Source organism: Pteronotus mesoamericanus, unplaced genomic scaffold (genome assembly GCF_021234165.1).
Source record: "Pteronotus mesoamericanus isolate MK-2021 breed Mesoamerican mustached bat unplaced genomic scaffold, CSHL_Meso_final contig_317, whole genome shotgun sequence".
Taxonomy (NCBI): Eukaryota; Metazoa; Chordata; class Mammalia; order Chiroptera; family Mormoopidae; genus Pteronotus; species Pteronotus mesoamericanus.
Window position 1 is genome coordinate 3,456,335 of NW_026555133.1, and position 26,880 is coordinate 3,483,214.

A 26,880-nucleotide genomic window follows, 5' to 3' on the forward strand; every position below is an offset into this window, starting at 1 on the left:
AATGACTGATTCGCACACCACGAGTGGAGCTACATACATAGCTGTTGGACACATCAACTCCTCCTTTTGGTCCCTGGGCTCCCATACCACCGGCTTCAACCCGGAGGCTGTGTCTTGACCCTCCGCGACCTCTTTGTCATGGCGTCCGCGAGGCGTCTACCGCCTGAGGCCTTGGCAGTCGTCGGGAGTCGACCTTCTCAAGATGGCGGTGACTCGGAAAAAAGCGCTTAGGGGGCGGGATCCCGTCGGCAGAGGCGGGGCACGGAGGCAAAGGGGTAGGGCTTGCGGGCTGGCCGATACCGAAGTAGGCAGTCCCAGCGCGCCTGCGCGGAGCGACCCTACGCGCAGTGAGGCTGTAGCGGGGGAAGGCACCGGTGGGGCCGACGGGCGGGCTGAAGAAGGGAAGCAGGCGAGCGAAGTCCCAGTGCGCGCCGCGGCGGCCCGGGTACCCTCCCCTTCCGGGCGTGAGGCGCTGCGAGGAGAGCTGAACCGAGCGGACTCAACACCGGCAGCGAGGCGCCGCTACCGTCGCCCCAGTCCGGCCTCCCTCGGCCTCGGCGTTCCCGTCGTGGGGGCCCGGTTTCCTCAGCACATTCAGCTCCAGCAGCCTGCAGAGCCTGTCCCCAGCCCTTCGAAAGCCCCGGCGCCAGCCCGGGCCCTTGGCGGGGAGGATGACGGAGCTGCAGTCGGCACTGCTACTGCGAAGACAGCTGGCAGGTGAGAGAGCGGGCGGGCGGTGGGGCGCCGGGCCGCGATCGTGGCGAGCCGCTGCGGCTTACCTCCTTCTCTCTTCCCGGACCGGCGGCCGGACGGCTGAGGGGGAGCGGCAGCCGCCGGCGAGGCCGGGTAAGGGCTCACGAGGGTGGGGAGCCCGAGGCGCCGGTCTCGGTCGGGCCCAGCACTTCTTCCCCGGCTTTCCGAGGGTATTGGGGGCGGGGACGCGCCCCAGCCTCAGCGCTGGGACGGGGCCTGGCGCTCGGTGGAAGGGAGGGGAGGCTGTCCCCTCCCCCACTGCGGGGTGGGACGTTGCGGGGGAGGGGCTGTGGATCCCTGGCCAGGACCGACCCTCCCAGGAGGGGCGGGTCCGGGTCTCAGGTGTTGCCGAGGCCGCCGGACCTCTTGGGGGTAGAAAGGAGAGTCTGGGCCCGCCTAGCTGCGAGTCCCTCGGCTCGGGTGTCTGAGCCGCGGGCGGGCTGCGGGTGGCGAGAGTAGGCGAAGAAACTGGCCCCTGGCCGGATAGGTGAGGCGCGCAAAACTTCTGCCGGGGCAGCTCCGGGTTCGCAGAGTTGTGGCGGACAACAAAGCGCCTCCGTGGCCTCGTCACTGGCGCGCGGGGTCTGAGGACCCAGCGGGGTGTGGGACGCCGCCCGGCCTGCCTCTGCCTGGCACGGGCTCCGGCTGCGCCGCCCGGCTGGGGGAGGGTAGGAGCGGGCCGAGCGGAGAGCCGCTTGCTGGCCGGCTCGGGGCTTTGTGCTTGGAGCGGTTCCGACTCTTGCGCAGGCCTGCAGAACCGCGGGACTGCGGCCTGCGGGCTCTGGCTTGGGGCGGAGGCCGGGTCTGCCTCCCCAGGGGTGCCTGCGGCCCCCCTCCCCCATTGTCCCGGCCTCCGGCCGTTTGCGGCTTCCAGGTTGACTTTTTAGGGGGTTGGCTCCTAGTCTGCTAGGACTGTGCGAGTGGAGCATGCGCGCTGGAGACGTACGTGTGCGAGAGTGAGGGGGGAGGCGGGTTGGTGGCTTCACAATGCCGCCCCACGTGCTGCCAGATTTAAAGAGAAATGAACCAGCAGTTACCCCTGCTGTCCAGCGCCCAGCGTGTGTCCTTTTCAGTTCAGGCGGGTTTTCACCTCCCCCCGTACAGTCAGCAGCCCTTAGCCGTCGGCAGAAGCCAAAGGCTGGAATGAAGAAATCTGTTTTTGAATTAGAATTACTGCGAATTTGGGGTGTTAAATCATCTTTATGGCTTCTTAGGAAAAGGTTGTAAGGGGCTGGTACATATTGTATAATTAGGTTTATTATTAGACCATGAGCAAGCAAGTTTGGACAAGTGTTAAAGTTCTGGATGCTCAGAGGTAGTGACTTGGTGAATGGAGAAGTTCTAGCGATACCTATGTCTATCATGAAAAATGTATTGGAAAAATAGTGGAAGAATAATAACCTTTTGTAACTTATATTTTTAAACACCTTTTCTGTGTAATTTTAAAGTTTGTTTTGGACGAAGGAATTAAGATGTCTCCCTAAGAATTCTTTAATCAGTAAGTTATTTAGTGAACTAATAAACAATATGAATATACTAAATTGTTACTAAAATAGTACTTACATAATGAGAAAGATACACATTTTAAAAGATGTAGAAGTTTTGACACAGTGAGAAAGTATGAATAATAACAGTGTTAGTAGCAACATTTTAAATCTATTTTTTACCCATTTATGAACTAGCTGTAGATTTTGATAGCTGCTTGGTTCAGTTTTGCACCTTTTTTACAAGAGTAATCTCACATATTGATAAAGCATTTCCCAAAGATCTTTACTAATTGTTGACATTTTTGATACGGGACACTATGCTTTAAGATCGGAGAAGAGAATGATTTAGTTTGTAATTTTTCAAGCCTCATTAAAGTTACTTGGTTGCTTTTACAAAATAGAGGCCAAAGTAGTGCATTAAGTCAAATGTAAAAATATCAAGTTTACTGGAAAGACTTGATAACAACTACACACTAAAATAAATGCCCTGTTGTATTTTAGTAGTGCATTGAGCTCTGTGGTTCTTCAAATATCATTTAAAAACAGGAAAGGATAGTAATCTGTAATCTCTTGAAATCTTTTAGAGTGCACTTTTGGAAGGCTTTATAATAAGTATTAAAAATCTTGAAATGTATTGAATTTAGTAGACACACAAACCTGTAAGCCTGTCTAGCTGCTAGAATTTCAGAAATTATAGCAGTGGCCAACAATGGTTACATTTATTAAGCCTATAGCATACTGGTCCTTAAGGACTTTAGTTCATTACTTGAGGGGAGAATTTATTGTTTGTTTTGTTTTGTAGGTAACTGAAATGAAGAAACTTGTTACTCTCAAAGTTGAGCAGAATGATTCCTTGGGTTGCAGAGTTTCTCACCTCAGCTCTACTGACTTTTTGGGTGGATTATTGTTGTGTGGTCCTATATTGTGCATAATAGACTGTTAAGCAGCATTGGCCTCTATCCACCAGATGCCAGTAGTACGTGCCTTCAGTTGTGACAGCCAAAAATGTCTCTGTTGCCAGATGTCCCCTGAGGGACAAAATCATCCCAGATTGAAAAATCACTGGTTTAAGGTGTTTTTTTTTTAAGACCATGTGGATATTGTAAAGGAAATAAGAATACCTAACTAGATTCCTGAAATCAGATAGGTTGTGTATTTCTTTGTGGATATTATTAGACTATGACTTTATTCCTTTCTTTGAATTTAGCAGTGGCTTTTTAGCTTTTTCAGTGCATTATGCTAAACACTAAGAAATCCCACAGCACAAGAGATAATTTTAAATAATTTTATTTTTAAAAATGTACTGTAAGTACTGGATAAATATGCAGAGTACAAGAAGGTATATAGTCTTTCTATCCTGACCTCAAGTTCTTTGCTTGGAAGCAACCATCATTGATAATTTCTTGTGTGTCTTTTCAGAGAGATTCTTTTATATGTGTTTATATGAGCTAACGATTACTGAGGACTAATAGGTACCAGGTGCTGAGTGCTTTACATGTATTATCTTATTTAACCCTCTCAATAAGAAATAGAGGCTGAGAGAGGTTAAGTAACTTGCCCAAGGTTACACAGGTAGTAATTGGTGCTGCTAGATTCATATTCAGGACTTTCTTTGAGAGACTTTGTTGTTTTTAATTGGCTATATTGCCTCCCAGGGAGCAGTAATTACCACAATCAGGAAATACTTTTTTATAAATTTAAATATTCAAAGTTTTATTCAGTAAATACCAAAATGAGAAAAGTCTCACCTTAATAAAATTAAATACATTAAAATAATATGCATTAAAATCTAAGTGATTTTAAACATTTTAGTCATTGTTAATTTAAGACCAGCATTCTGCAGAATCAAGGAAAATATCTTTGAATTTAATGTCATAGACTGAAAATAGCACTAAGCATTTTAGTTTTGGCAATTAACTCTGAGAAAAAAAATTGGGACTGGGTTCCTACTCTAACTGTACTAAATTTTACTATAAGAGGAAGCTTTTTTTTTCTTACGATCACTTGAGGGTTTTTTTTTTAAACATTGATGACATTGTCTTTCAGGAGTTCTTGCAGGTGCCTGTCATCCCAGAACTAGGAAGAAGAATCTCTTTATGCAATAACAATGAAATAATCGAGCTGCTTTTACTGTAGAAATTTTGATTACATATTTTAAAATAATCTGGAAAACTCCCCAAATTTTTTCTCCTTGGCTACCCATGTAAGTAGGTTATTGTAATGAGTGAGTTATGCATGTTTCTCAGACATAATGTGCAGTAAAAATCACTTGGGAGTTTCTTAAAAATACAGATTTCTGTCCTCATCCCCACAGTCTGCATGTCTTGATGGGGCTCAAGGAAACCTAATTTCTACAGCAGCTTTTTGGGTGGCTCTGAAATACGTGTTTTGGGCTACACTGCAGTAAGCGCCCCAAGCAGCGCACATCCCCCCCCACCCCAAATCAGGACTGTGTGCAGGTAGCCCAGTGCCTGCTGTTTGTGATGGGCTGTGTTTCATGAGCATCTCTGATGTTAATGGGATATTGAAGAATACTTTTGAAAGGAGGAGGTAGAAAGATTTAATATTTCTTATTGGCCTTTCTAGAATATATTGGCATTTTGACATATAGTTGCATTAACAATCTTAAACAAGCAGAAACAGAGTAATTGATTATTGACAGGGACATAATTTATTAATAGGGACACCCTAGGGGTAGAAGATTCTGGGCGATGAGCTACATATTAATAATGTTAACATTAATAATTGTCAACCCACATTTAGAAATGGAAGAGAAGTCTAAAAGTAAATTTCCATTGCATCAAACTACTAATTGTTTAACAGAGTTTGGAAATTTTTATATCCAGAAATCATAACACTATTATAGAAAGAATGTAGCTACTACATGTACTCAGTATGCTGTCAGAAAAAAATCATAAACGCTGTGGTTGAGGGAAGGGTGTAGGATGATTTACAATCCCTGTAGTGGAGGGAGGATCAAGGAATTATTTCTGATGTGTTATGTTAAAGACCTTTAAAAAGTCTCATTTTGCAATGTATACATATAGCAAATCATTGTTATACACCTTAAATTTTCACAATATTATATGTCAGTTATATCTTAAAGCTGGGAAAAGGTCTTTAATTTTTTGATGAAGAAGTGAATTTCCTTAGCAGTAGGGAGTAGATGATCTTTAAATTACAATTTTTGTTATTCAGTGAATATTCTTGATAGCGAAATTTAGTTTTGATAAGTAATGATAGTTTAATTTTCTATAAATAAACTACATCGGACTGACAATATTTTCTGCATAGTCTTTTACAGTGGATTACCTCACTTTCTAAAATACTGCTGAATATATTAAACTGTTGAAGTAAGTGCTATAATTCATAGATTTTAGTATATTAATATGATCAACTGTATTTACTGTAAAGTAGTACCAAAGTGTATACTTTTATTATATAGTTTATATAAGTTAATACACATTGTATTTGGTGATAGTTTGCATATAATTGTAAAATTAGATGCCTTGATTATTAGAGTGCTATCTAGTGTGGAAACTGAAAATGCGTTCACTACCACTATGTTATTGTTGCTGTGACTTCTTTGTCTCAGGCGAAGCGTGTTTGCATTAAGGTGAGTTTCAGTCCTTGGATTATTTGGTCTTGGGTACTTCAGTGCCAGGTTTATCTTTTTGTTTGTTTGAGGGGATACACTAATTTATGGTAAACTGGCATGCATGTGCTCTTGCTTCAAGCAAGTAAAACACCTAAGCATTTTTTGTTGTTGTTGTTTTAATGGGCTCAGTTCAATTTGGGATGTAGCTGAATCAAGATAAGATGTCAGTTCTCTTAAGAGTATTTGATTATGTACTTAAAAAAAATTTTTTTTTTAATTTACTGATTTTGAGGAGAGAGAAGAAGGGGGTGGAGAGAGAGAGAAACATTGATTTATTGTTCCGCTTATTGATGCATTCATTGGTTGATTCTTGTATATATCCTGCCTGGGGATCAAACCACAAACCTTGGTATATTGGGACGTCACTCTAACCAAATGAGCTACCCAGCGAGGGCCTTAGGTGATACACTTTAAAAAAAAAAAAAGATTTTATTTGTTTATTTTTAGAGAGAGGGAAGGGAGGGAGGAAAATATGAATATGTGAGAGAGACATCTATCAACTGCCTCTTGCACGCCTCCAACTGGGGACCTTGCCCACAACGCAGGCATGCACCCTGACTGGAAATTGAATTGGCGACCTTTTGGTTTGCAGGCCAGCACTCAATCCATTGAGTTACATGAGCCAGGACAAATTATATACTTAAAAAAAATATTTGCAAAGTGTAGAGAAAACAGTAATTAGAATTACTTGGCGTGACAGGCAGAAATCTAAAGGTGACAGATTTAAAACAAATAGGTGTTTTCTGAAAGACAACTACCCTTGTTGAAGGTTTCTAAGAAAATAAGTAGTCTGATTACAACTGTCAAGAGATGGCACTAATTTGTATGTATGTATGCATGTATTTATATTGTTAACACTATTACAGATGTCTACTATTTCCCGTTTTGCTGCCCTCCATCTAGCCCCACGTGCCCTGCTTCCCCTCCAGCTTTCACCACTAATTGGTAATTTAAAAAAAAAGATTTTATTTATTTATTTTTAGAGAGAGGGGAAGGGAGGGAGAAAGAGGGAGAGAAACATTGATTTGGTTACCCCTTGTACGTGCCCTGGCCGCAGATGGAACCTGCAACCCAGGCATGTGCCCTGACTAGAATCAAACCCAAACCAGCGACCTTTCAGTTTGTGGGACCATGCCCAGGCAACTGAGCCACACGGGTCAGGGCCAGTAATTTGCAGTTTTTTAAAAATTAGAGACCTAAGCCTGCTTACTTCATGAATATAAACTTACTAAAAAGAGGGAGGAGGATTATTTGAGTACCCTTTCACATACACTTCATGATCCTAGGTCTTTCCATATGTGGTCACATTCAGTTCTCATATCAAATCTTTGAAGTAAATATTGACACCTTTTTGAAGTAAGGAGGTTGAGGTTTATATTATAATTGGTAATTTCCCCAAGGTAAACCTGTTGGAACTGGCCAGCAGAAATAGGTCTGTCTGCTGATGAAACCTGAGCTCTTTATCAGTGAGTGGGTTTAACACTTGGGGGGTTCTTAGATTCCTTGGACAATCTATAGTAAGAGAATTAAGACATTTTCCTTGAGAAAAGGGAACACACGATTTGTGGTAACATTTCAGAGAATTTTCTGATCTCTTGAGTGAAGCTCATTTATGCACATGTAACACTGTCTCTTGCATCATTCATTCAGCAAATTTCATATCTATTTTGTGTGTTATAGGGATACCAAATGAGCAGGTTATTATTTTGTATTCTAGGAATTTGTAGTCTGCAGAAAGTCTCATTAAGAGGGTTGCTTTAAAGTATTACAGAAAGTCAGGGAAAAGTGTGCTAGTACCTGTCTGGATCATGGAGGGCTTTGAGGAGTTGGTGGTGATTGTGCTTGACTTTAAAAGGGTGTAAATTTTGATCGCACAGAAATAGGAAAGTATTTAAGGCTGAGGGTAAAGAGCAAGCAAGATAGAAGGTTTGTGCTGAAAGCATTTTAATGTGATTAGAGGATATGATTAAACTGAACTAGTGGGAAAATAATATTTGGAAAGGCTGGTGTTTGTGGAAGATCTTAAAAATGTTGAAGTATAGAATTCTATTTCAGGAGACAAAAGTGATGTGATCAAAGTGCATTTGACCAGTGCTCTTCAAATTGTCTGTGGTGAAAGACTAGTTCTTAAGAAAATTTCCAGTTCATTATGTAGTGATACTTTGATAAACAATAAAAATGAATTATTAGAAAAATTAAATAAAAAGACTAAGTTGAACTCATACTAGGTTCATTATTTAGAATGACTTCCTGATTGCTGTATGAGTGTCTAAATGCTCGCTCCAGCTTGCTGTGTCACAGATCAGTAACAATTTGGTGGATTGGCACCAATTCATGTAGCATACTTGGAGTAGCACTGCTTTGGACAGGGTGGAATATGACATTTTGATGAAATTCCATGAGGAGAGAGATTTTTGTGTTTGCCTATTGATTGACATGTCACAGATAGCTTAGAAGGGTGACTGAAACATAGCAGGCAAACTATTGATTGACATGTCACAGATAGCTTAGAAGGGTGACTGAAACATAGCAGGCAAACAATAAGTATTTATTGAATGGATCAGAACTATCATACTATATATTTTTTTCTAAGAACTTAAGCACATGTGAACTAAATCTCCTAAGATAGAAAGTAAAACAATTAGAATACTTCCATTCAGTAAACACTTAATGCCTTCTATATGCCAGGCCCCAGGGATACAAAGATTCATGATACAATCCTTGGCTTCCCCTTCTAATAAGGAAGGTAGACTTTTATTAAAAAAAACTGGTTAATAATTAGAATATAGATACTTTTCCACAGTAGTATAGGCATTCTTGCCAACCCTTTTTCATGTCTATTCCCTGCACCCCCGTTTACTTGTTTAAAGTATAACTTTGATCATTGACTATTGTTGGAACACCTACATTGTCTCAGCGAGGTCATTCTTTTTCTCTCAGAGCAGTTTATCTTATCTACTATGACTATTGTTTTTCTAACTCTTTATAACTTATAGATTACCACAAAAATTAAAATGCGCCCCCCCCCCCCCCCACTTTTCTAGACTTTTTTCCCCACCATGTCTTCAAAGTTTCTATGTGGTCCTCTGCCTTACCTTAGGCTTCCTACCCAAGTGGCTGACCACATTTTCCAGCAGAGGAAATTGAGTTTGGTTTATTCACAATAGCAGAACCAAGACAACTAGATTTCATTAATCTCTGAGCCTTTCCTTTAACAGTATTTAAATTAGGTCTACATAGAGAATATAAAAATGTGTTGATCCAATTATCCCTTTCCTGCTTAGGTCAGAAGGTATCTGTGAGGTTCTGTGTTCCTTTGATTTTCTTTCTTTTTTGAGGTTGAGTCAAATGTTTTTAAAATAAATGTCAGGTAACCTAAGTCAAGATATTCTGGAGGAAAATGACAAATGTATGTTTTAAAATAATTTTTGTAATTACAAATGAACATGTTTATTACAGATTGGGAAAAGATAAAACATGTATGTGCTATAACATCAGTCATCCCTTTACAGCCTCTGTTGATTTGATTATTTTTCTTTCATTGCGCTTTTTTTTTTTTTTTTTTTTTTTGCCATTTTAGTAAACTGAAATTCTGAAAGGAAGAACCTTTAGTGTTAAGGATGTTTGTGAAAATCATACTCTCTGAAGTTGAGTTCATTAAAAATTCTTTCATGTATTTGATTCTCTTAAAGCAACCTAACATTAGATCAAGAAGTAATTTCTCCAAATCTATTTAGCAGGAAATGGCAGAAATAGATTTCAAACCCAGGTTTTATTTTCAAAACTGCTTTTTATATATTAGCATACTGTTAGTTAAACTCTGAGAACTCTGTGAGGTATGGAAAGGAAACAACTGTTGCTCATGGCCTCACCTGATATTTTGAGTTTGTTTGTTTCTCATCTTCTGTGCTGTAGGATTCACAAACTAAAACGTCTCTTTCAAGGCTTATGTAAAAGAGAGGTGTTACTCTGAGACCTTCCTTAATAGTCTTTTATTCTAGATAACAAGAGGGTAATATTTTATCTTTTCGTATTTAACAGTGCATAAGATGGTTTATATTGTCATTACTAGAAGTATAGGACTTTAGGCTATGCTAACTTTTTTTTTTTTTTAATTGCTGTGAACATCAATGGTATGGTAGTTCCTCAGGGAAATAACTGTATTTTTGATGTCTTCTCTGGTTGTTTTTACATCTCTCCCTTAGGATTATACCCTTTGCTGCTGCTTCTACCCTTCCTATTTACTTGGTGGAAATAAAACTGTTGGTATCCAGCTTGGTTTATATTTAACTCTTGCAGGTGTAGCAGTGGCTTGGGTGAAGATACTGTGCTTCCTGCTGCCCTCTTCAGGGTCTAATGCATATGGTATCGCTGTTGGGGAAGCAATACCACTGTGACAGTTTTTTAAAAAAAAATAAGCTTAGCCCTAGCTGGTGTGGCTCAGTGGATTGAGTGCCAGCCTGCAAACCAAAGGGGTCACAGGTTCAGTTCCCAGTCAGGACATAGGTCTGGGTTGCGGGTGAGGTCCCCAGTAGGGGGCGCGCAAGAGGCAACCACACATTGATGTTTCCATCTTTTTCTCCCTTCCTTCCCCTCTCTATAAATAAATAGGAAAAAATAAAAAATAAACTTAATTTTAGAACAGTTTTAGATTTACAGAAAAATTGTAAAGATAGTATAGAGTTCCTATGTACCCTGCATCCTGTTTTTCCTACTAACATCTTACATTAATATGGTACCTTTATCACAGTTAATGAATCAGTACTGATACAGCATTATTAACTAAAGTCCATTCTTTATTCAGATTTTCATAGTTTTTACCTGATGCCCATTTTCCATTTTTCCATTTCAGGGCCCTACACAGGTTATCACATTGCATTTAAGTTGTTACGTTTTCTTTATCTCCTCTGTTCTGTGAGAGTTTCAGTTTCCCTAATTTTTGTGTCTTTCACTGTTTTAAGGAATACTGTTGAGGTATTTTGTAGAATGTTCCTCAAATTGGGTTTGTCTAATGTTTTTCTTGTGATTGGAGTGGGTTTAAGGATTTTCAGAAAGGATTCCAGAGAGGTGAAGCACCCTTGTCACTTATCAGTGGTACATGATAACCACAGGACCACACTGATGACATGAACCTCGACGACTTGGTAAAGGCAGTGTTGGTCAGGTTTTTCCACTGTTAAGCTACTGTTTTTCCTTTATTTTCCAGCCTACTTTCATATGGGAAGGAGAGAGAGACTAGGCCCTACATCCTGGAGGGGACAATATCTGTTTATATTATTTGGAATTCTTCTGTAAGGAAGATTTATCACTTCCCCTCCATTTATTTGTTAAGTCAATCATCGATTCAGTGTGGACTTTGTATATTTTATTTTATAGTTTGGGTTAAACTTTGTATTAGAGTTCTTCAGAAAAACAGAACCAGTTGGATGGGTGGAGATACATATATCTGTCAGTTACGTTATTGATTTGGACTGGCAAATCCAAAATCTACAGGGTAGCCCGGCAGCCTGGAGACCTAAGGCAGAGTTGATGTGTATTTCAACTTTGCAGTCAGCTGGCAGAATTTCCTCTTCAGATTGTATGAGGTCCACCCACATTATAGAGGGTAGTCTCTACTCAAAGTATTCTGATTTAAATTGTAAACACATCTAAAAAACACCTTCACGGAAACATCTGGGGTAATGTTTGACCAAATATATGGGTCCTGTGGCCTAGCCAAGTTGATGCATAAAATGAACCATATACTCATTTTGTTCTTAAATTGTTCCAGCTTTGGCCATTGAGAGTTCTTTCAGAGATTGGTTCCTATGTCCTTTTGACACTTTCTTATTTTCTGATGACTACAGGATATATCAGACCTATCTTATATTTTCTCAGTCTCAGCCGTAGAATGGGCTAGTTCTCCAGAATGGTATCCAGAAACCAAGATCTGGGCATTGGAAGTGCTGGTTGCTGCTGGAGTGTTATTACTTTATAAGACAGAGGTTGGCAGTATGTATTTTTTTATGCTAACCGAGGTGTATACATATCTTGATGTTTCCGTATACCTATCTGTTTATGTTTAAGCTACACTTAGGTTCATATTGATGTTTTTGATGCCAATAAAGTACCAGAGTGTTTATTCTAGCCTTGTTTTTCTGTAACGTCCCTCTCAGACAGTGAGAAACGCATTTATTGAAAAGCAGTTTTAGAATTGCTAACCCATTCATATCTTTGTGGAAAACAAACTTAAGGGGTGGAGTACTGTGTTTAATGTACAGTTCTTTTTGTCCTCATCTTCTCAGTTTACAGCCAAAACATTCATTTCCAGCATTACTTAGGTCAGTTCCTTTCCCCCCAGATCTTTTAGTAAAATTATATCATACATTTGTAATACAGTTAGAGTCATTTGCCATTAGTCTTTGTTTTATTCTCATTGATTATTAAATTTTATTTTGCATATGTCTAAGTTCATTATTTGAGATATACATGTCTGTGGGTTTTGACAAAGGCATAAAGTCATGTATCCACCACTGCAGGGCCATATAGAATACTTAAAACACCCTCAAGTTTCCTTTATGTGCCCCCCTTATAATCTACCCCTTCCCCCTCCACCAGTCTCTGGCAACCACTGATCTGTTTTCTGTCCCTAGTTTTGCCTTTTCCATGTGTCATATGTAGCTTTTAGGGTGTGGCTTTTTTCACTTAGCAAAATGGATTTAAAATTCAACACTATTGCTGCACGAATCAGTAGCCTGTTCCTTTTTAACACTGAATAGTATTTCATTTCATACTTCCTACTGTGTACATTCCATTGTACCACAGATTGCCTCTCTGTTTCTATGTTGAAGGATAACATAGTTACATTGCATGCCTCCAGTCTTTATTGATTATGGATAAAGCTGCTGTAAACATTTGTGTACAGGTTTTTGTGGGAACCTGAGTTTTCAGTTCTCACGGATATGTACCTACGAGTACAGTTGCTGGTGAGACTGTTGTATGGTGAGACTGTTTAACTTGATATGAAACTTGCCAAATAGTCTTCCAGAGTGACTGTATCAAACATTTTTATTGTGAATACAGTATGATTTTCATAAATTTTTTTTCATTTTAGTTTTTCACTTAATATAGTTGTAGACATCTTCATGTATTGGTAGGTAGAGACTTATTTTTTTCTTTTCAAACACCTACACAGTATTCCATTGCTAAAACAATTTACTTTTTATTAAAACAATTCTTTAAATTATAAAAATATTGCATATTCATGGCCAAAAATTTAAATTCTGCAGAAAGAGAATGCAGTGAAAAGTAAGTCCCATCCACCATCACCCTTTTCCATTCTCCAGAAAGGAATTTATAATTCATGCTTATACTTTTCAATATAATTTATATGGTACCTCCTAATTCATGAGTTTATTTAACTTCTCAGTATAAAAGATGAAGAATTTAATAACACTATTTCCCTTTTAAAATTTTTATTACATATTTATAACTGTTCTAATGGTTGTCTTTATTACTATTAATAAAATGATTTATCAATCTGACGTTATGAGTCCCTGCTATGAAAGGTAAATAAATTAGTGCACTTACTCTTTACTGAATCCCAACCCCTTACAAATTTTTTATTAAAGATTTTACTTATTTACTTATACAGAAAAGGGAAGGGAGGGAGAAAGAGAGAGAGAAACATCAATGTGCAAGAGATTCATCAGTTGGTTGCCTCTTGCATGCTCCCAATCAGGGATCTGGCCTGCAACCCAGGCATGTGCCCTGATTGGGAATTGAACTGGCAACTTTTTAGTTTGCAGGCCAGCACTCAGTACACTGAGCCACACCAGCCAGGTCTACAAATCTTTTTAATAACATTTATTTTCTCTTTTATAATTGAAATAAGGTGTCTTTGTCAAGTCTCAAACAAGGAAAACCAGCCAACAGCATTTATGATTATGTTAATATACTCATTATAATACAAAAAAAATTGGAACTAGAAAGAAGCTGTAATTCTCACCACGGAAACTTTGCCTGTTGAGGAATTGTCTTTAAGCATCAAAATCTTATTTCCTCCTACCTTCACTTAGTTCATACTTAGTTCTGGCACATTTCTCTCCTACCCTATGTTGTCTTGTTGTATTTCTTAATTTTTATAAAGAGCGTGTGGGTGGTAAATTTTGAGTCTTTGCATATTGAAAAAAGTGCCTTTATATTTTGTCCTCATATTTGATTGTTTGGTTTTCTGGGAATTGAATTCTGGGTTGAAAGTATTTTCCCATGAAACTTTGATGTCATTGTTCCATTGTTATGTTCTTCCATTGTCCAGGATTCCTCAGTGAGAAGACAGTGATGGAGAATGGCTAATGTCGGTATAATTTTTGTTTGTGTGTAATACTTTTTTGAAGTTTAAAGGATTTTCTGTATACTTGGAGTTCTAAATTTTTACCCCTATGTGTCTTTAAGTATAACTTTTTTTTCATTCATTGTTTTAAATTCTTAATGAGCTCTTTTAGGCTGAGGGCTTAGATCCATTTTGGGATCAGAAATTTCCATGTTTTATTTTTTGCCATCCTCTATGTTCTTCTATATTGTCTTTGGAATTTTTACTAGTCAGATGTTTGAACTCTTTAATATTGTTTCTTTGCCTTTTAATTTTCATATTCTCTATTTTCTGTCTTTTGTTACTATACTGTAGAGATTTCTTTCCCATTTTTTTCCCCATATTAGTTAGTTGGTCTTCAGCCATGCCTGTTTTGTTATTTAGATTGGCCGTTCAGTTTTTTTTTTTAGCAATTGTATTTCTAACTTCCAAGAACTTAGTCTCTCCGTTTTTCCCCCTAGAAGTCTATTGTTAATAACATTTACTGAGGTTTAATTTGCATTATAAAATCTCATTTTAAATATACAATTCAGTATATTTAGAGTTGTGCAACCATCAGCACAATGTAATTTTAGAACATTTCTGTTACTTCAGAAAGAAATCTTGTGCCCATTAGTAGTCACTTCCCTTTCTCAACCCCATGTCCAGGCAACTGCTGATCTACTTTTTGTTGCTATGAACTTATTTTTCTGGACATTTCATATAAATGAGATAATACAGTATGTATTCTTTTGTGTATAGCTTCTTTCACTTAGTATAATGTTTTTAAGGTTGATCTCAGTTGTAGCATATTATTAATTCTTTTGTTTCAGCATCATTCGTTGAAAATGCTGTCCTCTTCTTATTGACTTAGCTTGGAACTTTTGTTGAAAATCTGTTGACCAGTCTGTTGGTTAGGTTTCTTTGGAGGCTCTGTATTCTATTACTTTGATCTATATGTCTACCCCATGCCAGTTTTATAGCTTCTTGATTATTGCTGTATAGTCAGTCTTGAAATCATATAGTAAAAATCTTCTATGTTTTTCTTTTTAAAAATTGATTTGGCTTTTAAAGTCAGTTTGACAATTTTTACAAAAAAAGCATGTTGTGAATTTGAGTGGATTTGCAGTGACTATGTAGATGAATTTAGGGAGAATTGACATCTTAACAATATTGAGTCTTTTATTCCATGGACATGGTATATCCATTTATTTAGGTCTTTTTAAAATTTTAGCAGTTTATAGTTATTCATGTATAGCTCTTAAACCTGCTTTGCTAAATGTATTTCTGTGTATTTTGTGTTTTTAAAATGCTGTTATAAATTTTATTTATGATTTTATTTTCCAGTTATTTATTGTGTATATTGGGTTGGCCAAAAAGTCCATTACATTTTTCCCGTAAAATAAAGTACACATTTTTCTTTTTCACCAATAACTGTGCAAATGTAGACTATCTCACACTATTGGCTTGTAGTGAGTGGTTAGAGACCAGAGGTGCTGCTAAACATTTTTCAACACATAAGACAGCCCCACAGCAAAGAATTATTTGGCCAGAATGTCAATAATACCAAGAAACTTTGCAAACCACTTTTGACGTGTTCGATTAGTCACAGCACCTTCTCCATTTACTGCATAATTTCTTTTTTTTTGCATTTCAATTGCATTTTTACCATTCTTGAAATAAGGCATAATATGCCTAAAGTGTTGTGTATCTCCCTCCATCTTCAATTTTAAAATGACTGCACAAAAATTCACCAATTCTGATAGGTTTTTTAAAAATGCACGCTGATAATGACAGCTGTCACAATACAATCTAGCAAAACTGTTTCGAATGAAATTAAAGACAGCTAAGCACTACTAGAGCCATTGTAAAATGTATCGGGCTTTTGGCCAACCCAGTGTCTAGAAATAAAGCCGAGTTTTATATTTTCACCTTATATTGTTCAGTCTTGCTAAATTGAGTTATTAGATTTAATAAATTTTTATATTTTCTTTAGGATTTCCTACGTACACAATTATGGCCTGCAAATAAACACAATTTTACTTCTTCAGTCTTGTGTGCCTTTTATTTTTCTTATTACATTGGATATGATCTGCATGGAAGTGGTGTGGTGATTTTTTCTTGATTCATCTTTGTGAATCTGGATCACGGTTGCTATATGTTCTTAACTCTTAGTTTCAGGGCTGTTGGTATGTCTGTTTCGTATTTCTCTGGTTGTCATACTTTATCCTCTAACTCATTCTTTTAGCCCTTCCAGTATTTTTGTAAGCACCCAATACCTCATTAAATTCCTTCTTGTTAAAACACTTAATTTATATTCTTTTTTATGCTCTCAACTTTTACACATTTTTCATTTACCATATGCATTATTCTTAGGGTCCTTGGAGAATAATTCTTTAAGGGCCAAGTAATAATTAACATTGGAGTAAACAAATGTGTTCTGGCCACTTTCTCTTCTAATGGTTCCTTCACAATCTGATACCACTTCCAAATGAGCTAGATAGATAGAAGCATTTTCTCTATAGAGAATGGCAAGGCACATTATCATGAAGATGATAGGGTTGTATTATGAGAGGTTTAAATAAGTAACAGTGGCCTTGCCATTTAATTACAAGTTGCTTCTTTAAGTTCCTGGGTGCACATTTTTACAGATAGCTTAATTTGGACATTTCAAATCCAGACAGTCTGTGAATACTTTATTATTTATTTTGAAATGTTAATGATGGCATTTAGTTTTATCTGCCTCGACAGTATTCTCAGCTAAATTTGCATATCAGAAAGGAGATTAAAAAATATCTAAGGCTAATTTGCTTTTCATCAGAGGTGGTCTCATTCTTTAGGTAAATAGTTGAATGCTGACTTTAAATACTGTTGCTTTTGGGAGACACTGGAGAAATAGATCCTACTAGAAAGCATATTAGTTTAGCAAGGAAGACAGTCAAATTTGTAATTACCCTAAAATCTGAGGATGATATAGCAGGAGGAATTAGGGAAAGCATCACTGAGGGAAGTGATGAATAAGCTAAGAAAAGGGTAATTAATAGGAAATAGCCAAATGTTTGGAAAGGCTAGGACATCTGGGTAAAATGAAACAGGTCCAGAATGGTTGGGGATGGTGGTTGCATGAGTCAGTGAAGACTATTAAGCAATTTTAAATATCCATTGGGATAGTCTTCTCTTTAGTCATAAGATTTCATAAAGGTTCTCGAGGATGTCTGCTCTACCCTAGGTTTACTCTCACTTTACCACATACGTATTATGTATTTGTATTATATGTATTATATGGACTATATGTATTATGTCCTTGGCCAGGTAATATAGCCTGATATTTGCTGCCATATTCAGTTCTGCCAAGATTAAATTTATTTTTTGGAGATTGACTAAAGTCTCTGCAGTCAGTCCTTTTTTCTGGGGATCTCAGATAGGTATTATAGTCTATAATCCCATGAAATTATATTCAAAATTATCTGTGCATTTGTGGAGGGAGGAGATGATCTGTCCCTTCACTTAGATTCTCATAGGTTTCTGAAACCACCTACCTGCTGTACTCCCCTTGTCCTGCAACAGATTATCATTGTCTTGGGTACCCTAAAATGCAACTTCAGCAGTAGAGCGCTGTGCGCCCACCGTGTATAGATAGAGGTGTCTTTACAGACTCGTGCTTTGGGTGATATCACTGCTCCCTCCATCTATGGAGTTATGATATCAGTAGCAGCACTGTGAAATTCATTTTGGGTGTTGTGAAGATGTTATAGTGTCCTTTTTTAAGGGGATCTTCAGGAATAAGTTTACTTTTGTTAGTAATGTTAATAAGTCTCTTTTATAAGAAAAATAATTTTTTCAACTTTAGTGGCACTTATTTGTGTGACTGATCATATTTTGGTATTAGCTGCTAGAAATCTTGAATACAGTGAACTAGTCATTCATCAAAAATTAAGCATTAGAACCAAAAGTCTAGGCTGTTAACCTTGTGAATGTAGAGGTCTCTTATAGGCATTTTTTTTAAAAAGTGCCTAGAAAGACGAATTTTTAAAATTTCATTAGTTTTTAAGATTTTATTTTTAGAGAGAGGGGAAGGGAAGGAGAAAGAGAGAAACATCTTTACAAGAGAGAAGCATCAATCGGCCACCTCTCACAAAAACCCCATCCAGGGACCAAACCCGTAACCTAAATGTGCTCTGAACAAGAATCGAATCTGCAGCCCTTTGTTTTGGGACGATACCCAACTGAGTCACATGGGCCAGGGCTAATTTTGATTTTTAGAGAGAGGGTGGGAGAAACATCTATTCGTTCCACTTATTTTTGCATTCATCGATTGATTCTTGTATGTGCCCTGATCAGGGATCAAAACCCACAATATTGGTGCACTGGAATGACACTCCAACCAGGTGAGCTATGTGGCCAGGCCTCCTATAGGCATTTTAAAGGCATTTTTATATTACCAATATTTCTGGTTCCATTTAAGGTCCCCATCTTGTTTCTTTTTTCCTCATCAATTCCAATTTATATTTGTATTTTATGTGTTGTTGTAAAGCACTTTATACTTGGAGGCAAGATAGGATATTTAAAAAGAAACCCTCTGTCTTTTGGAATTTCCCCTTTGGAAAATATTTCTCTCCTGTTATGTGATTCTTTTCCTGTGTAACATGTACTTTTTATTTGGGAGCATTCTTTTCTCTGTCCCATCTCTGCTTAGTAAAATGAACTCATTTTTTAAGGTAAATGACCAGTTCAAATGTTTTTGCCTCTCATATGACTTCTCCAACACCCTATTCCTTGCAAAATAGTTGTCCAAAGTTGTTGGCATGGAGAATATGTCTAGAGTAGGGCCTGGTGTATTTTTTAGTGAATTTTTACCCACTCAGTTTTTTTCTTTATTCTTAAGGCATTTATCATTTTGTATTTAGCAATGAATTTTATGTGTTTACCCTTGCCCCTTTGATATTAACTGGTCAATCTACTATTGATATCCTATTTCCTAATCCCCATACCCATTTCCTTCTTTCCTTCCTCAGTCATGCATAATAATACTTTATAGTGATTCTTTTAAGACACTTGATAGAATGGATCATGGTAGCCATGTGGAAGACTGGATGCTTACATAGTTGAACAATTAAAAGCAGAGTGGTGGTTGATTGGTTCATGCTAACTAAGGATGGATAGTTCTGCTGCTGGTTATATGAGGGTTCCTGAACTTGATTGATTCAATCCCAAGAAATAGTTGCTTGGATTAAGGCACTAGTATATGTGCTAAGTTTGTAGAAATCACAGGAATTGAATAACTATTAAATTAGTTGATAAAATCAGGATTTAGAAAGTTTCTACAGTTAGGCAGAAAATTAGCTAAAATAGGTCATTGTATATGTCTTTTAAAAAACACCCTCCCTTCCCCCCCAGCCAACTTTGCTAGCATGAAGTCATGGAGACTTAGCTTAGCCATAGGTAGCTTGTGAGAAAAAGACCTGTATTGATCACCTTTTGTGTTAGTCACAGTAGACCAGGTAATGTTGTGGTTAAAAACACACACAACCCTAAAATCTCAGTGGCTTATAACACAAAGGTTTATTTCTCATTGACTCAGGTTAGCAGAGGTCTCTGCTCATTTAAGTTACAATCTCAAACTTTGCCAGAGAGAGGCATTGTTTTTCTGAAGGCTTTGTGTAACTAACAGTTAAATGCTACTGCCACAAGTGAATGGAGGAACTGCTGCTTACAAGTTCATGGGTCAGATCTAGTCACATGGAGACTTCCAACCACAAAGGGGCCAAGAAATGCTTTACTTGTGTGCAAGGAGGGGAAACCAGAAATATTTGACAACAGTACTAATGATTATTACATTATATTGCTAGCGCATGACACAGTATTTGCTTGTCAGATACTCAGTAAATAATATGTTGAATGGGTGGCACTGTTCAAGTACCTGCTCAATTTGAATCTCTGTAAGGGTTGTTAGAAAGAGAATTGCTGACAGATTATATTGAAAGAACTAAGCAGTCTTTTCATTCTTGAATTTCTACAATTTTATTTTCTTTCTCATTAGTACCTTTTTCTCTGGCATCTTTATTCTTTTTCTCTGTTTCTCCTTTTTTGACTCCTGTTGAAAATGCAAGTTGTATAGATGAGACTGCAGTGTCTTACCTACTTTGAAGGAGCATAAAAATATTTGAGTTTATTGGCTATCTAATTGATACAGCTATCTAATGGATGTTGTCAGAAGTATTTCAGTTAAGTCTAGGTACAGTGTTTATACTTACTGTTGACTAGCATTAATATTTTTTATTTTTTTTAATCCTCACCCAAGGATATATTTAAAAAAATTGATTTTAGAGAGAGAGTAAGGGAAAGAGAGAGAAACATCGATGCGAGAGGGAAACATTGATCAGTTGCCCCCCATATGGGCCCTGACTGGGATCAAACCTGCCACCTAAGTGTGGGCCCTGACCAGGAAATGGCACCAACAGCCTCTTGGTGTGTGGGACAGTGCTGCGACCAGTGGAGCCCCCTGGCCAAGGCAACGAGCAGTAATATTTGATGTTCATTGGAGAATGATCTACATGTAAAGCCTTCTTTCAGTAGGTAGAAACTATAACTACAATGAGAATTTAGATTGGTCTTTACAGTAATGGTAGTAAGTCCTATTTTTGTATTTTAAAGGTAGTTGTTTTCATAAAGAATACATTGTGTAGCAATTCTGAATGCTATATTGTTGAAATATTGATAGGATAGTAGCATCCAATTGGTAGTCCTAATGTAAAACTAGTTTGAAAAGTGCAGTCTTAAATTACATAATACTTTATAACCAAATCATGGGAAATAATCTATTTTTTAGTTTTGAATAGAACTATAGGTTATTTTTTAAAAATTCTTATTTATTGATTTTTAGAGAGAGGTGGGGGTGAGAGAGAGACAAACATCATTTTGTTGTTCCACTTATTTATGCATTCATTGGCTGATTCTTGTATGTGCCCTGACCAGGGATAGAACCCGCAACATTGGTGTATAGGGATGATGCTCTAACCCAGCCCGGGCCATAGGTTGTTTTCTTAAATAAGACTTGTTGTGTTCTTCCTCCCACTTCTCAATTTGAGTCTCTGGAATCTGTTCTATTTTTACTTGTGGATCCTCATACCAGAGCTGTCTCTGATTTCATGCTCTGAACATCAACAAGAGTTCTTCTTTTGTAAGGTGAGAATTGTGTAAAGGGGACTGTTAGAAGAGTAAACAAGTTTTAGTAAGTTGGTAAATGTTTATTGAGTGAGATGTTTTTCTTTTTTAAATTTTGTTCATTTTTAGAGAGGGGAAAGGGGTAAGAGAAAGAGAAAAACACCAAGTTTTGTTGTTTTATTTATGCTTTAATTGGTTCATTCTTGTATGTGCCCTGACCAGGATTTGAACCTACAACCTGAGTGTATCAGGATGATGCTCTAACCAACTGAGCTACCTGGCCAGGGCCAAGTGAGGTGTCTTTCTACAAAAAGTAATCCTGTATAAAATATCTCTTGGTACTATGAGTAGAGATAATTCAGTAATACATTCAATAGCTGGCTTTATGCCTGATAAGTACTTGATAGAAGTAATTTTTTGTATTGTTGAGTAAAATGTTTAATTTTTTAACTTTTAGGGATCAATGAAAGTAATCTTATGGAATATTTATAAATTGTTGGAAATAAGCCAGGTCTGCTGAATTAAAAGCAGGTCTTGCAAACCTTTTTTTTTTTTTTTTTTAATCTTTTTAATTATGAAATGAAAGTGAAACAGTACTGTTTAAAATTCAGATTGAGCGACATTTATGCTTTTCAAGGCATTAGAATCTACCTCGGGTTTGAGTTGATTATTTGATTGTTAGAAGATTACTTTTGCTAACCATTGCAGAGAAGACCTAATGACACCTTTTTCCCCCTCAAAAAAGTAATGAACGTTATGTTTGTTTTGAAGCTGGGGCTTATATTTCAGGCTGCACATCTGGTGCTGCCATTCTACTTGTTCTTTCTGGGTCTCTGGCCTAACATGACATTATATGAGAATTTCCTGTGAAGCACTTTATTTTGCAAAGCTGATTTAAAATTTTCAAATAATTGATGTTTTCAGCTTGAAGTTTGATCTTTTATTTCTTGGGCATATACATGTATTTAGTAAAGCAAAACTTGTTTGCATTTTGAATTTTAGGAAATTTCTAAAGGTAGGTAAAATCTTATTTTCTCACACCTAAACTTCCATCACTTCCACTTTTAAAATTGTGATTTGTCTGTATATTCATAGTAATGTTTTTTGAAGTTGGTATGTTTAATCCTTTCTTTTACCTAAGTTTTTTCTTTTTTTAAGTTACAACATTTTTCTCCCTGAGTTTTGTGTGTTCTCTTCTCCCCCTTCTGTCTCCTGAGTGGGTAGCAAGGTAGACTTAGTGGGCAGGTAGCCATACAGAATGTTGTCTATTAGTTGGATAGACAGTTGGGTATACATTATATTGATACTGGAGTAATTAGAAGAAAAAGGATATATTGGAGATTTCGGGAGAATGGGCCCAGAGTTACATAATATACATATTACTTTTTCCTACTAAAAGGAACCAGGGCTCCATAGAGAAATGGCTGATTCATCTGGAACTGGAAATGTTCAGAACACCTTGTCATACCAGAAGGCAAGAAAGCTCTCAAGATCATTGGTCAGGGTTCCCATTGGCCAAATTGCTCACTGGGACAATTTGGGGTGGATAAAAAGAGTAACAGTTATGGGTTAAAACACGTCAACTATGTTAAAAGTTATGACTTAATGCAACAAAACATCTTAATGGTCATCTTTGGAAGATGCTATGGAACTTATTTATTCTGAGGGCAAGGGGAATGAACTAAGCATTTTCAAGACTTTCCTGGATAACCAAATAATTGATAAAGAGATGTTTTTCTTTCTGATGGTATCCCAGATAATAAATGAAGAAACAAAGAGTTAGAATGTCACCATTTTGCAACCTGTAATGAAATGGATCTAGGCAATCAGTGATCATTAACAACTACCAAAGCTAATAAGTGAAAGGCTGGCAGCACCTGAGCCCACAGATCATAAAAAGAGGGACAAACTAGACATGTGCCTCTTGATGTGATACAGTGGTACCACCTATGGAATTTTCTTGCAAAAAATTCAAATCTGAATCTTATCAAGCATCTAAGCAATTTATAGCAAGTACAGAGGTATGGAACAACGTGTTCAAAGACACCACTGGTGGATACAATCAGTAAAATCTAGATGGAAATTCTGTAGTAGGACAAGTATGTTGGTTTCTTCAACAAAGAAGTCACCAGAAAAGGCTAAGGAAGCCTATAAACTGAAAGAGATGTATTAACCAAATACATTGTGGGGATTTTGTATGGATGGATCCTGATTCTAACCAGCTAATTGTGAAAATAATCATGTGGCGCAAAAGGAAAAAATTGTGCACTGCCTATCTAATACTAACAAGTTACTGTTAATTTTTGTTAGGATGTAATAATATTGCGGTTATGTTTTAAAACATACTAAAATAATGGACAGATAAAAGTATGGCATCTGGAATTTACTTTAAACTCTAGGTTGAAGGGTTACGGGTAAGGATATATAGATAAAATAAGATGGGCCATGTGGATAATTACACTGGAATGATGGCTACATGGTAGATCATTTTACTATTCTACTTTTCTGCTGAAAATTTGGTAAGTTTTTAAAAAGATCACATACGCTGATCCTTTGGTCTTATCTGAATTGTATAAAATTCTGTTTTTATGTATAAGGTAAATGAGTTTTCTCAATTTTTAATTTTCTTGACCTAAGACCAGTAGAGCTTTCTGGTGATGATATTTATAGTTTGAATTATCTGTGAAACTTAAACTCATACCTCATTTTCCCAAATGTGGGTTGCTCTTAATTCATCATCAGTTCACACTTGTCTATTGGTATGCATTTTACCAGGGTGTTCCCAAAACAACAGTAAACATGCTATAAGCATCCTGGAACTAAAAAACCATGAGTAGTGAATTAAACATGGATATATAGTATAGAGTTAAAATGAACATTTTGCCTTAATCTTTAAGAGCAATTAGATTTGAAAGAAATTTATATTTTGGGATATTTATGTTTCTCTGTACTTACTAGAGTTTTTTGGTTTTGTCAACTTCGTAGTTCATGTGCCTTGTGGTTGGGCTAAGGAATTTTTTATTTAAAAAAAAAAAAACTGGGATTAAAATAATTACTGAGACCCATTCCTTTTAATTTAACACTTCACTACTAGGGCAAGCTGTATTGAGAACCTTTTTTCATATTACTGATTGGGCTTCTAGGCTGTAGATTCTTTGAGGTACAAACTATATGTTGTAGTCAGTGTTAATACCAATAATTATTGCTTGTCTTGTTTTACTGTTTATTCCTCATATTACCATGCTTTACTATTGAGGATAACTTTGGCTCTGCCTTCAATAAATGAAGGGTTTACTGTTGTTTTAGAAACGTGTTTGTTTGCCTCAATATTTTCTTTTGGCTAATAGTTATTACTATTTTTTTCCAGGGACATCCCCAGAGTTTTAGTCTCCTGAGTTTATATCTGTTGCAACTGAACAGAAATTTGCCAGTAATATTTTTTTCCTTTCTTGAAAAAAAGGTTTGAAGAAGAGCATAGTGAAATCTCTCACCCTCTTTATGTAGGAAGAGAGGAGTTGGCATCATTTTAGTTTTACAGTTTTTAAGCACTAGGATCATGTAAAAATGATATCACATAGCACTTTCAATATAAAATGCTGATGTACCAAGTTTAATTCTGCAGTCTTAAATGTTTGAGTGCTTACTTTCTAAGCACAGTAGTGCTTAGACACTTTAAAGAACAGAACATAAAAATCTTGCTGGCACAGAGTTTATATATTTAGTGTGGGAAGACAGATAGTAAGCTGAATAATTAAGTTTAAAATGTGGTGTGTTAGATAGTGTGATAATGCCCCATAGGGAAAATAAAGTGAGGAACAGGAATTAAAAGTTGGATGGAGCATTGATGTCTGGGGGGAAAAGCTTTCCAGGCAGAGGTAGCAACACGTACAAAGGCTCTGAGGTGGGAGGAAGGGCGTAGTTTGTCAGTGAAACAGCGGAGTGTAGGGGATGGACTGTGGCTTTTACTCAGAGTGCAACAAGCCATTAAAATTGAAAATTTTTCATCATAGGAGTGTGACATGACCTGATTTATATTTAACAGGCTATCTTTGGGCTTAAGATGCTTAGGAATATAGACTGCCAGGGAGACAAGGCAGAAATAGAATGGTTTTACGACTTTAACAATAAGTCAGAGGAAATATTGGCTTGGGCAAGGCTGGTGGCAGCAGAAATGATAAACGGTTGAATTTTTGGAGATTTTATATATATATTATTATTATTTTAAATAGAGTTGTCAGGACTTACTGATGGACCAGTTTTTTTGGGTAGTGTTGTATGTGAGAGAGAATGCATCTAGGATGCCTTCAAGGTTTTTGGCTTAAGTAACTGAAAGGATGAAGTTGGCTTTAACTGAGATGGAAAAGACTGCAGGATGAGGAGAAACTACTTCCTCAGTTTTGAATATACTAATTTTGAATTGCCTATTAGACATTGAAGTAGAGAAGTCATACAAGGAGCTTAAAATCAGGTATTCAGTGAAGAGGTTTGGCTTACAGACATAGTCATAAACTGGAGATTGTTATTTTATAGATTGTGTGTAAACCATGAGGCTAAATACAATCAGTAAGAAAAGAGGATTAAGGATACAGTCCTTGGGGGCACCACCAGCATTAAGAAGTCAGAGGAATTACCAGAAAGGAGGGAAGGAGTATAAGGGGGAGTGTCAGGGAGCTAAGTGGAAAACCAGAAAATGGTAGTCTGTAAGCTAAGTGAAGAAAGCTTCAAGGAAGAAGGGAAATCATCTGTGTCAAATAAAAGGTCAGGTAGTGATAAGGACTGGTTAATGTCCTCGAGAGGTGAATGGTGACTTGAAAGGACAGTTTCAGTGCAGTGGTGGGGGCAAAAACCAGTTGGTAATAGCATGAGAGCCTGGGAGGAGAGGAACTGGAGACAGGAAATGCAGATGTCTCCTAAAAGTTGCGCTGTAAGCCCTGGCTGGGTTGTTCAGTTATAGTGTCATCCCGATGCACGAGGGTTGCTGGTTCGATCCCTTGTCAGGGCACATTTGAGATTCAACTAATGAATGCATAAGTGGGTGGAACAATAAATCAATGTTTCTTTCCCCGCCCCCCCCAATCAATAAATAAAGATTAATAAAATGTGCTGTAGAACAGGAGAGCAGAGAAATGAGATGGTAACTGGAGTGAGTGTGAGCTTCATGCTTGATTTTGTAAAGGTTGAGAAATGCTAGCATGTTTGTTGATGGGATTGAATTCAGCAGAAAGGAAAGAATTGATGACACAGGAGAGGGTAGGAATTTCTGCAGCAATGTCTGAGTGAGGAGAATGAGATGAGGTCTAATTACTGCCCAGTTTGGAAGCCTTAGCTAGGAACATGGGCAGCTCATCCAAAGTAACAGGAGAAAAGGTGTAGCAATAAGTATATGGGCAGAGATTCAGGGAAGAGGGTGGATCAATGTAGAATGGAAAATTTTAATGCTTCATAGGATTTTTGTGAGTACTAAATAGGTTAATGTTCTGTACATGGAT

General features: G+C 37.6%; 1 protein-coding gene across 1 annotated transcript in view; it reads left to right on the forward strand.

Annotated features, from left to right (window-relative positions):
* Positions 1–307: 307 nt before the first annotated feature.
* Positions 308–26,880, forward strand: part of UBE2G1 (ubiquitin conjugating enzyme E2 G1) — a 94,637-nt gene continuing 68,064 nt past the window's right edge. Inside the window, exon 1 of the mRNA XM_054575861.1 lies at positions 308–717. Within this exon, the coding sequence (XP_054431836.1) occupies positions 672–717 (46 nt within the window). The 5' untranslated portion in view covers positions 308–671. The remainder of the gene's footprint in view (positions 718–26,880) is intronic.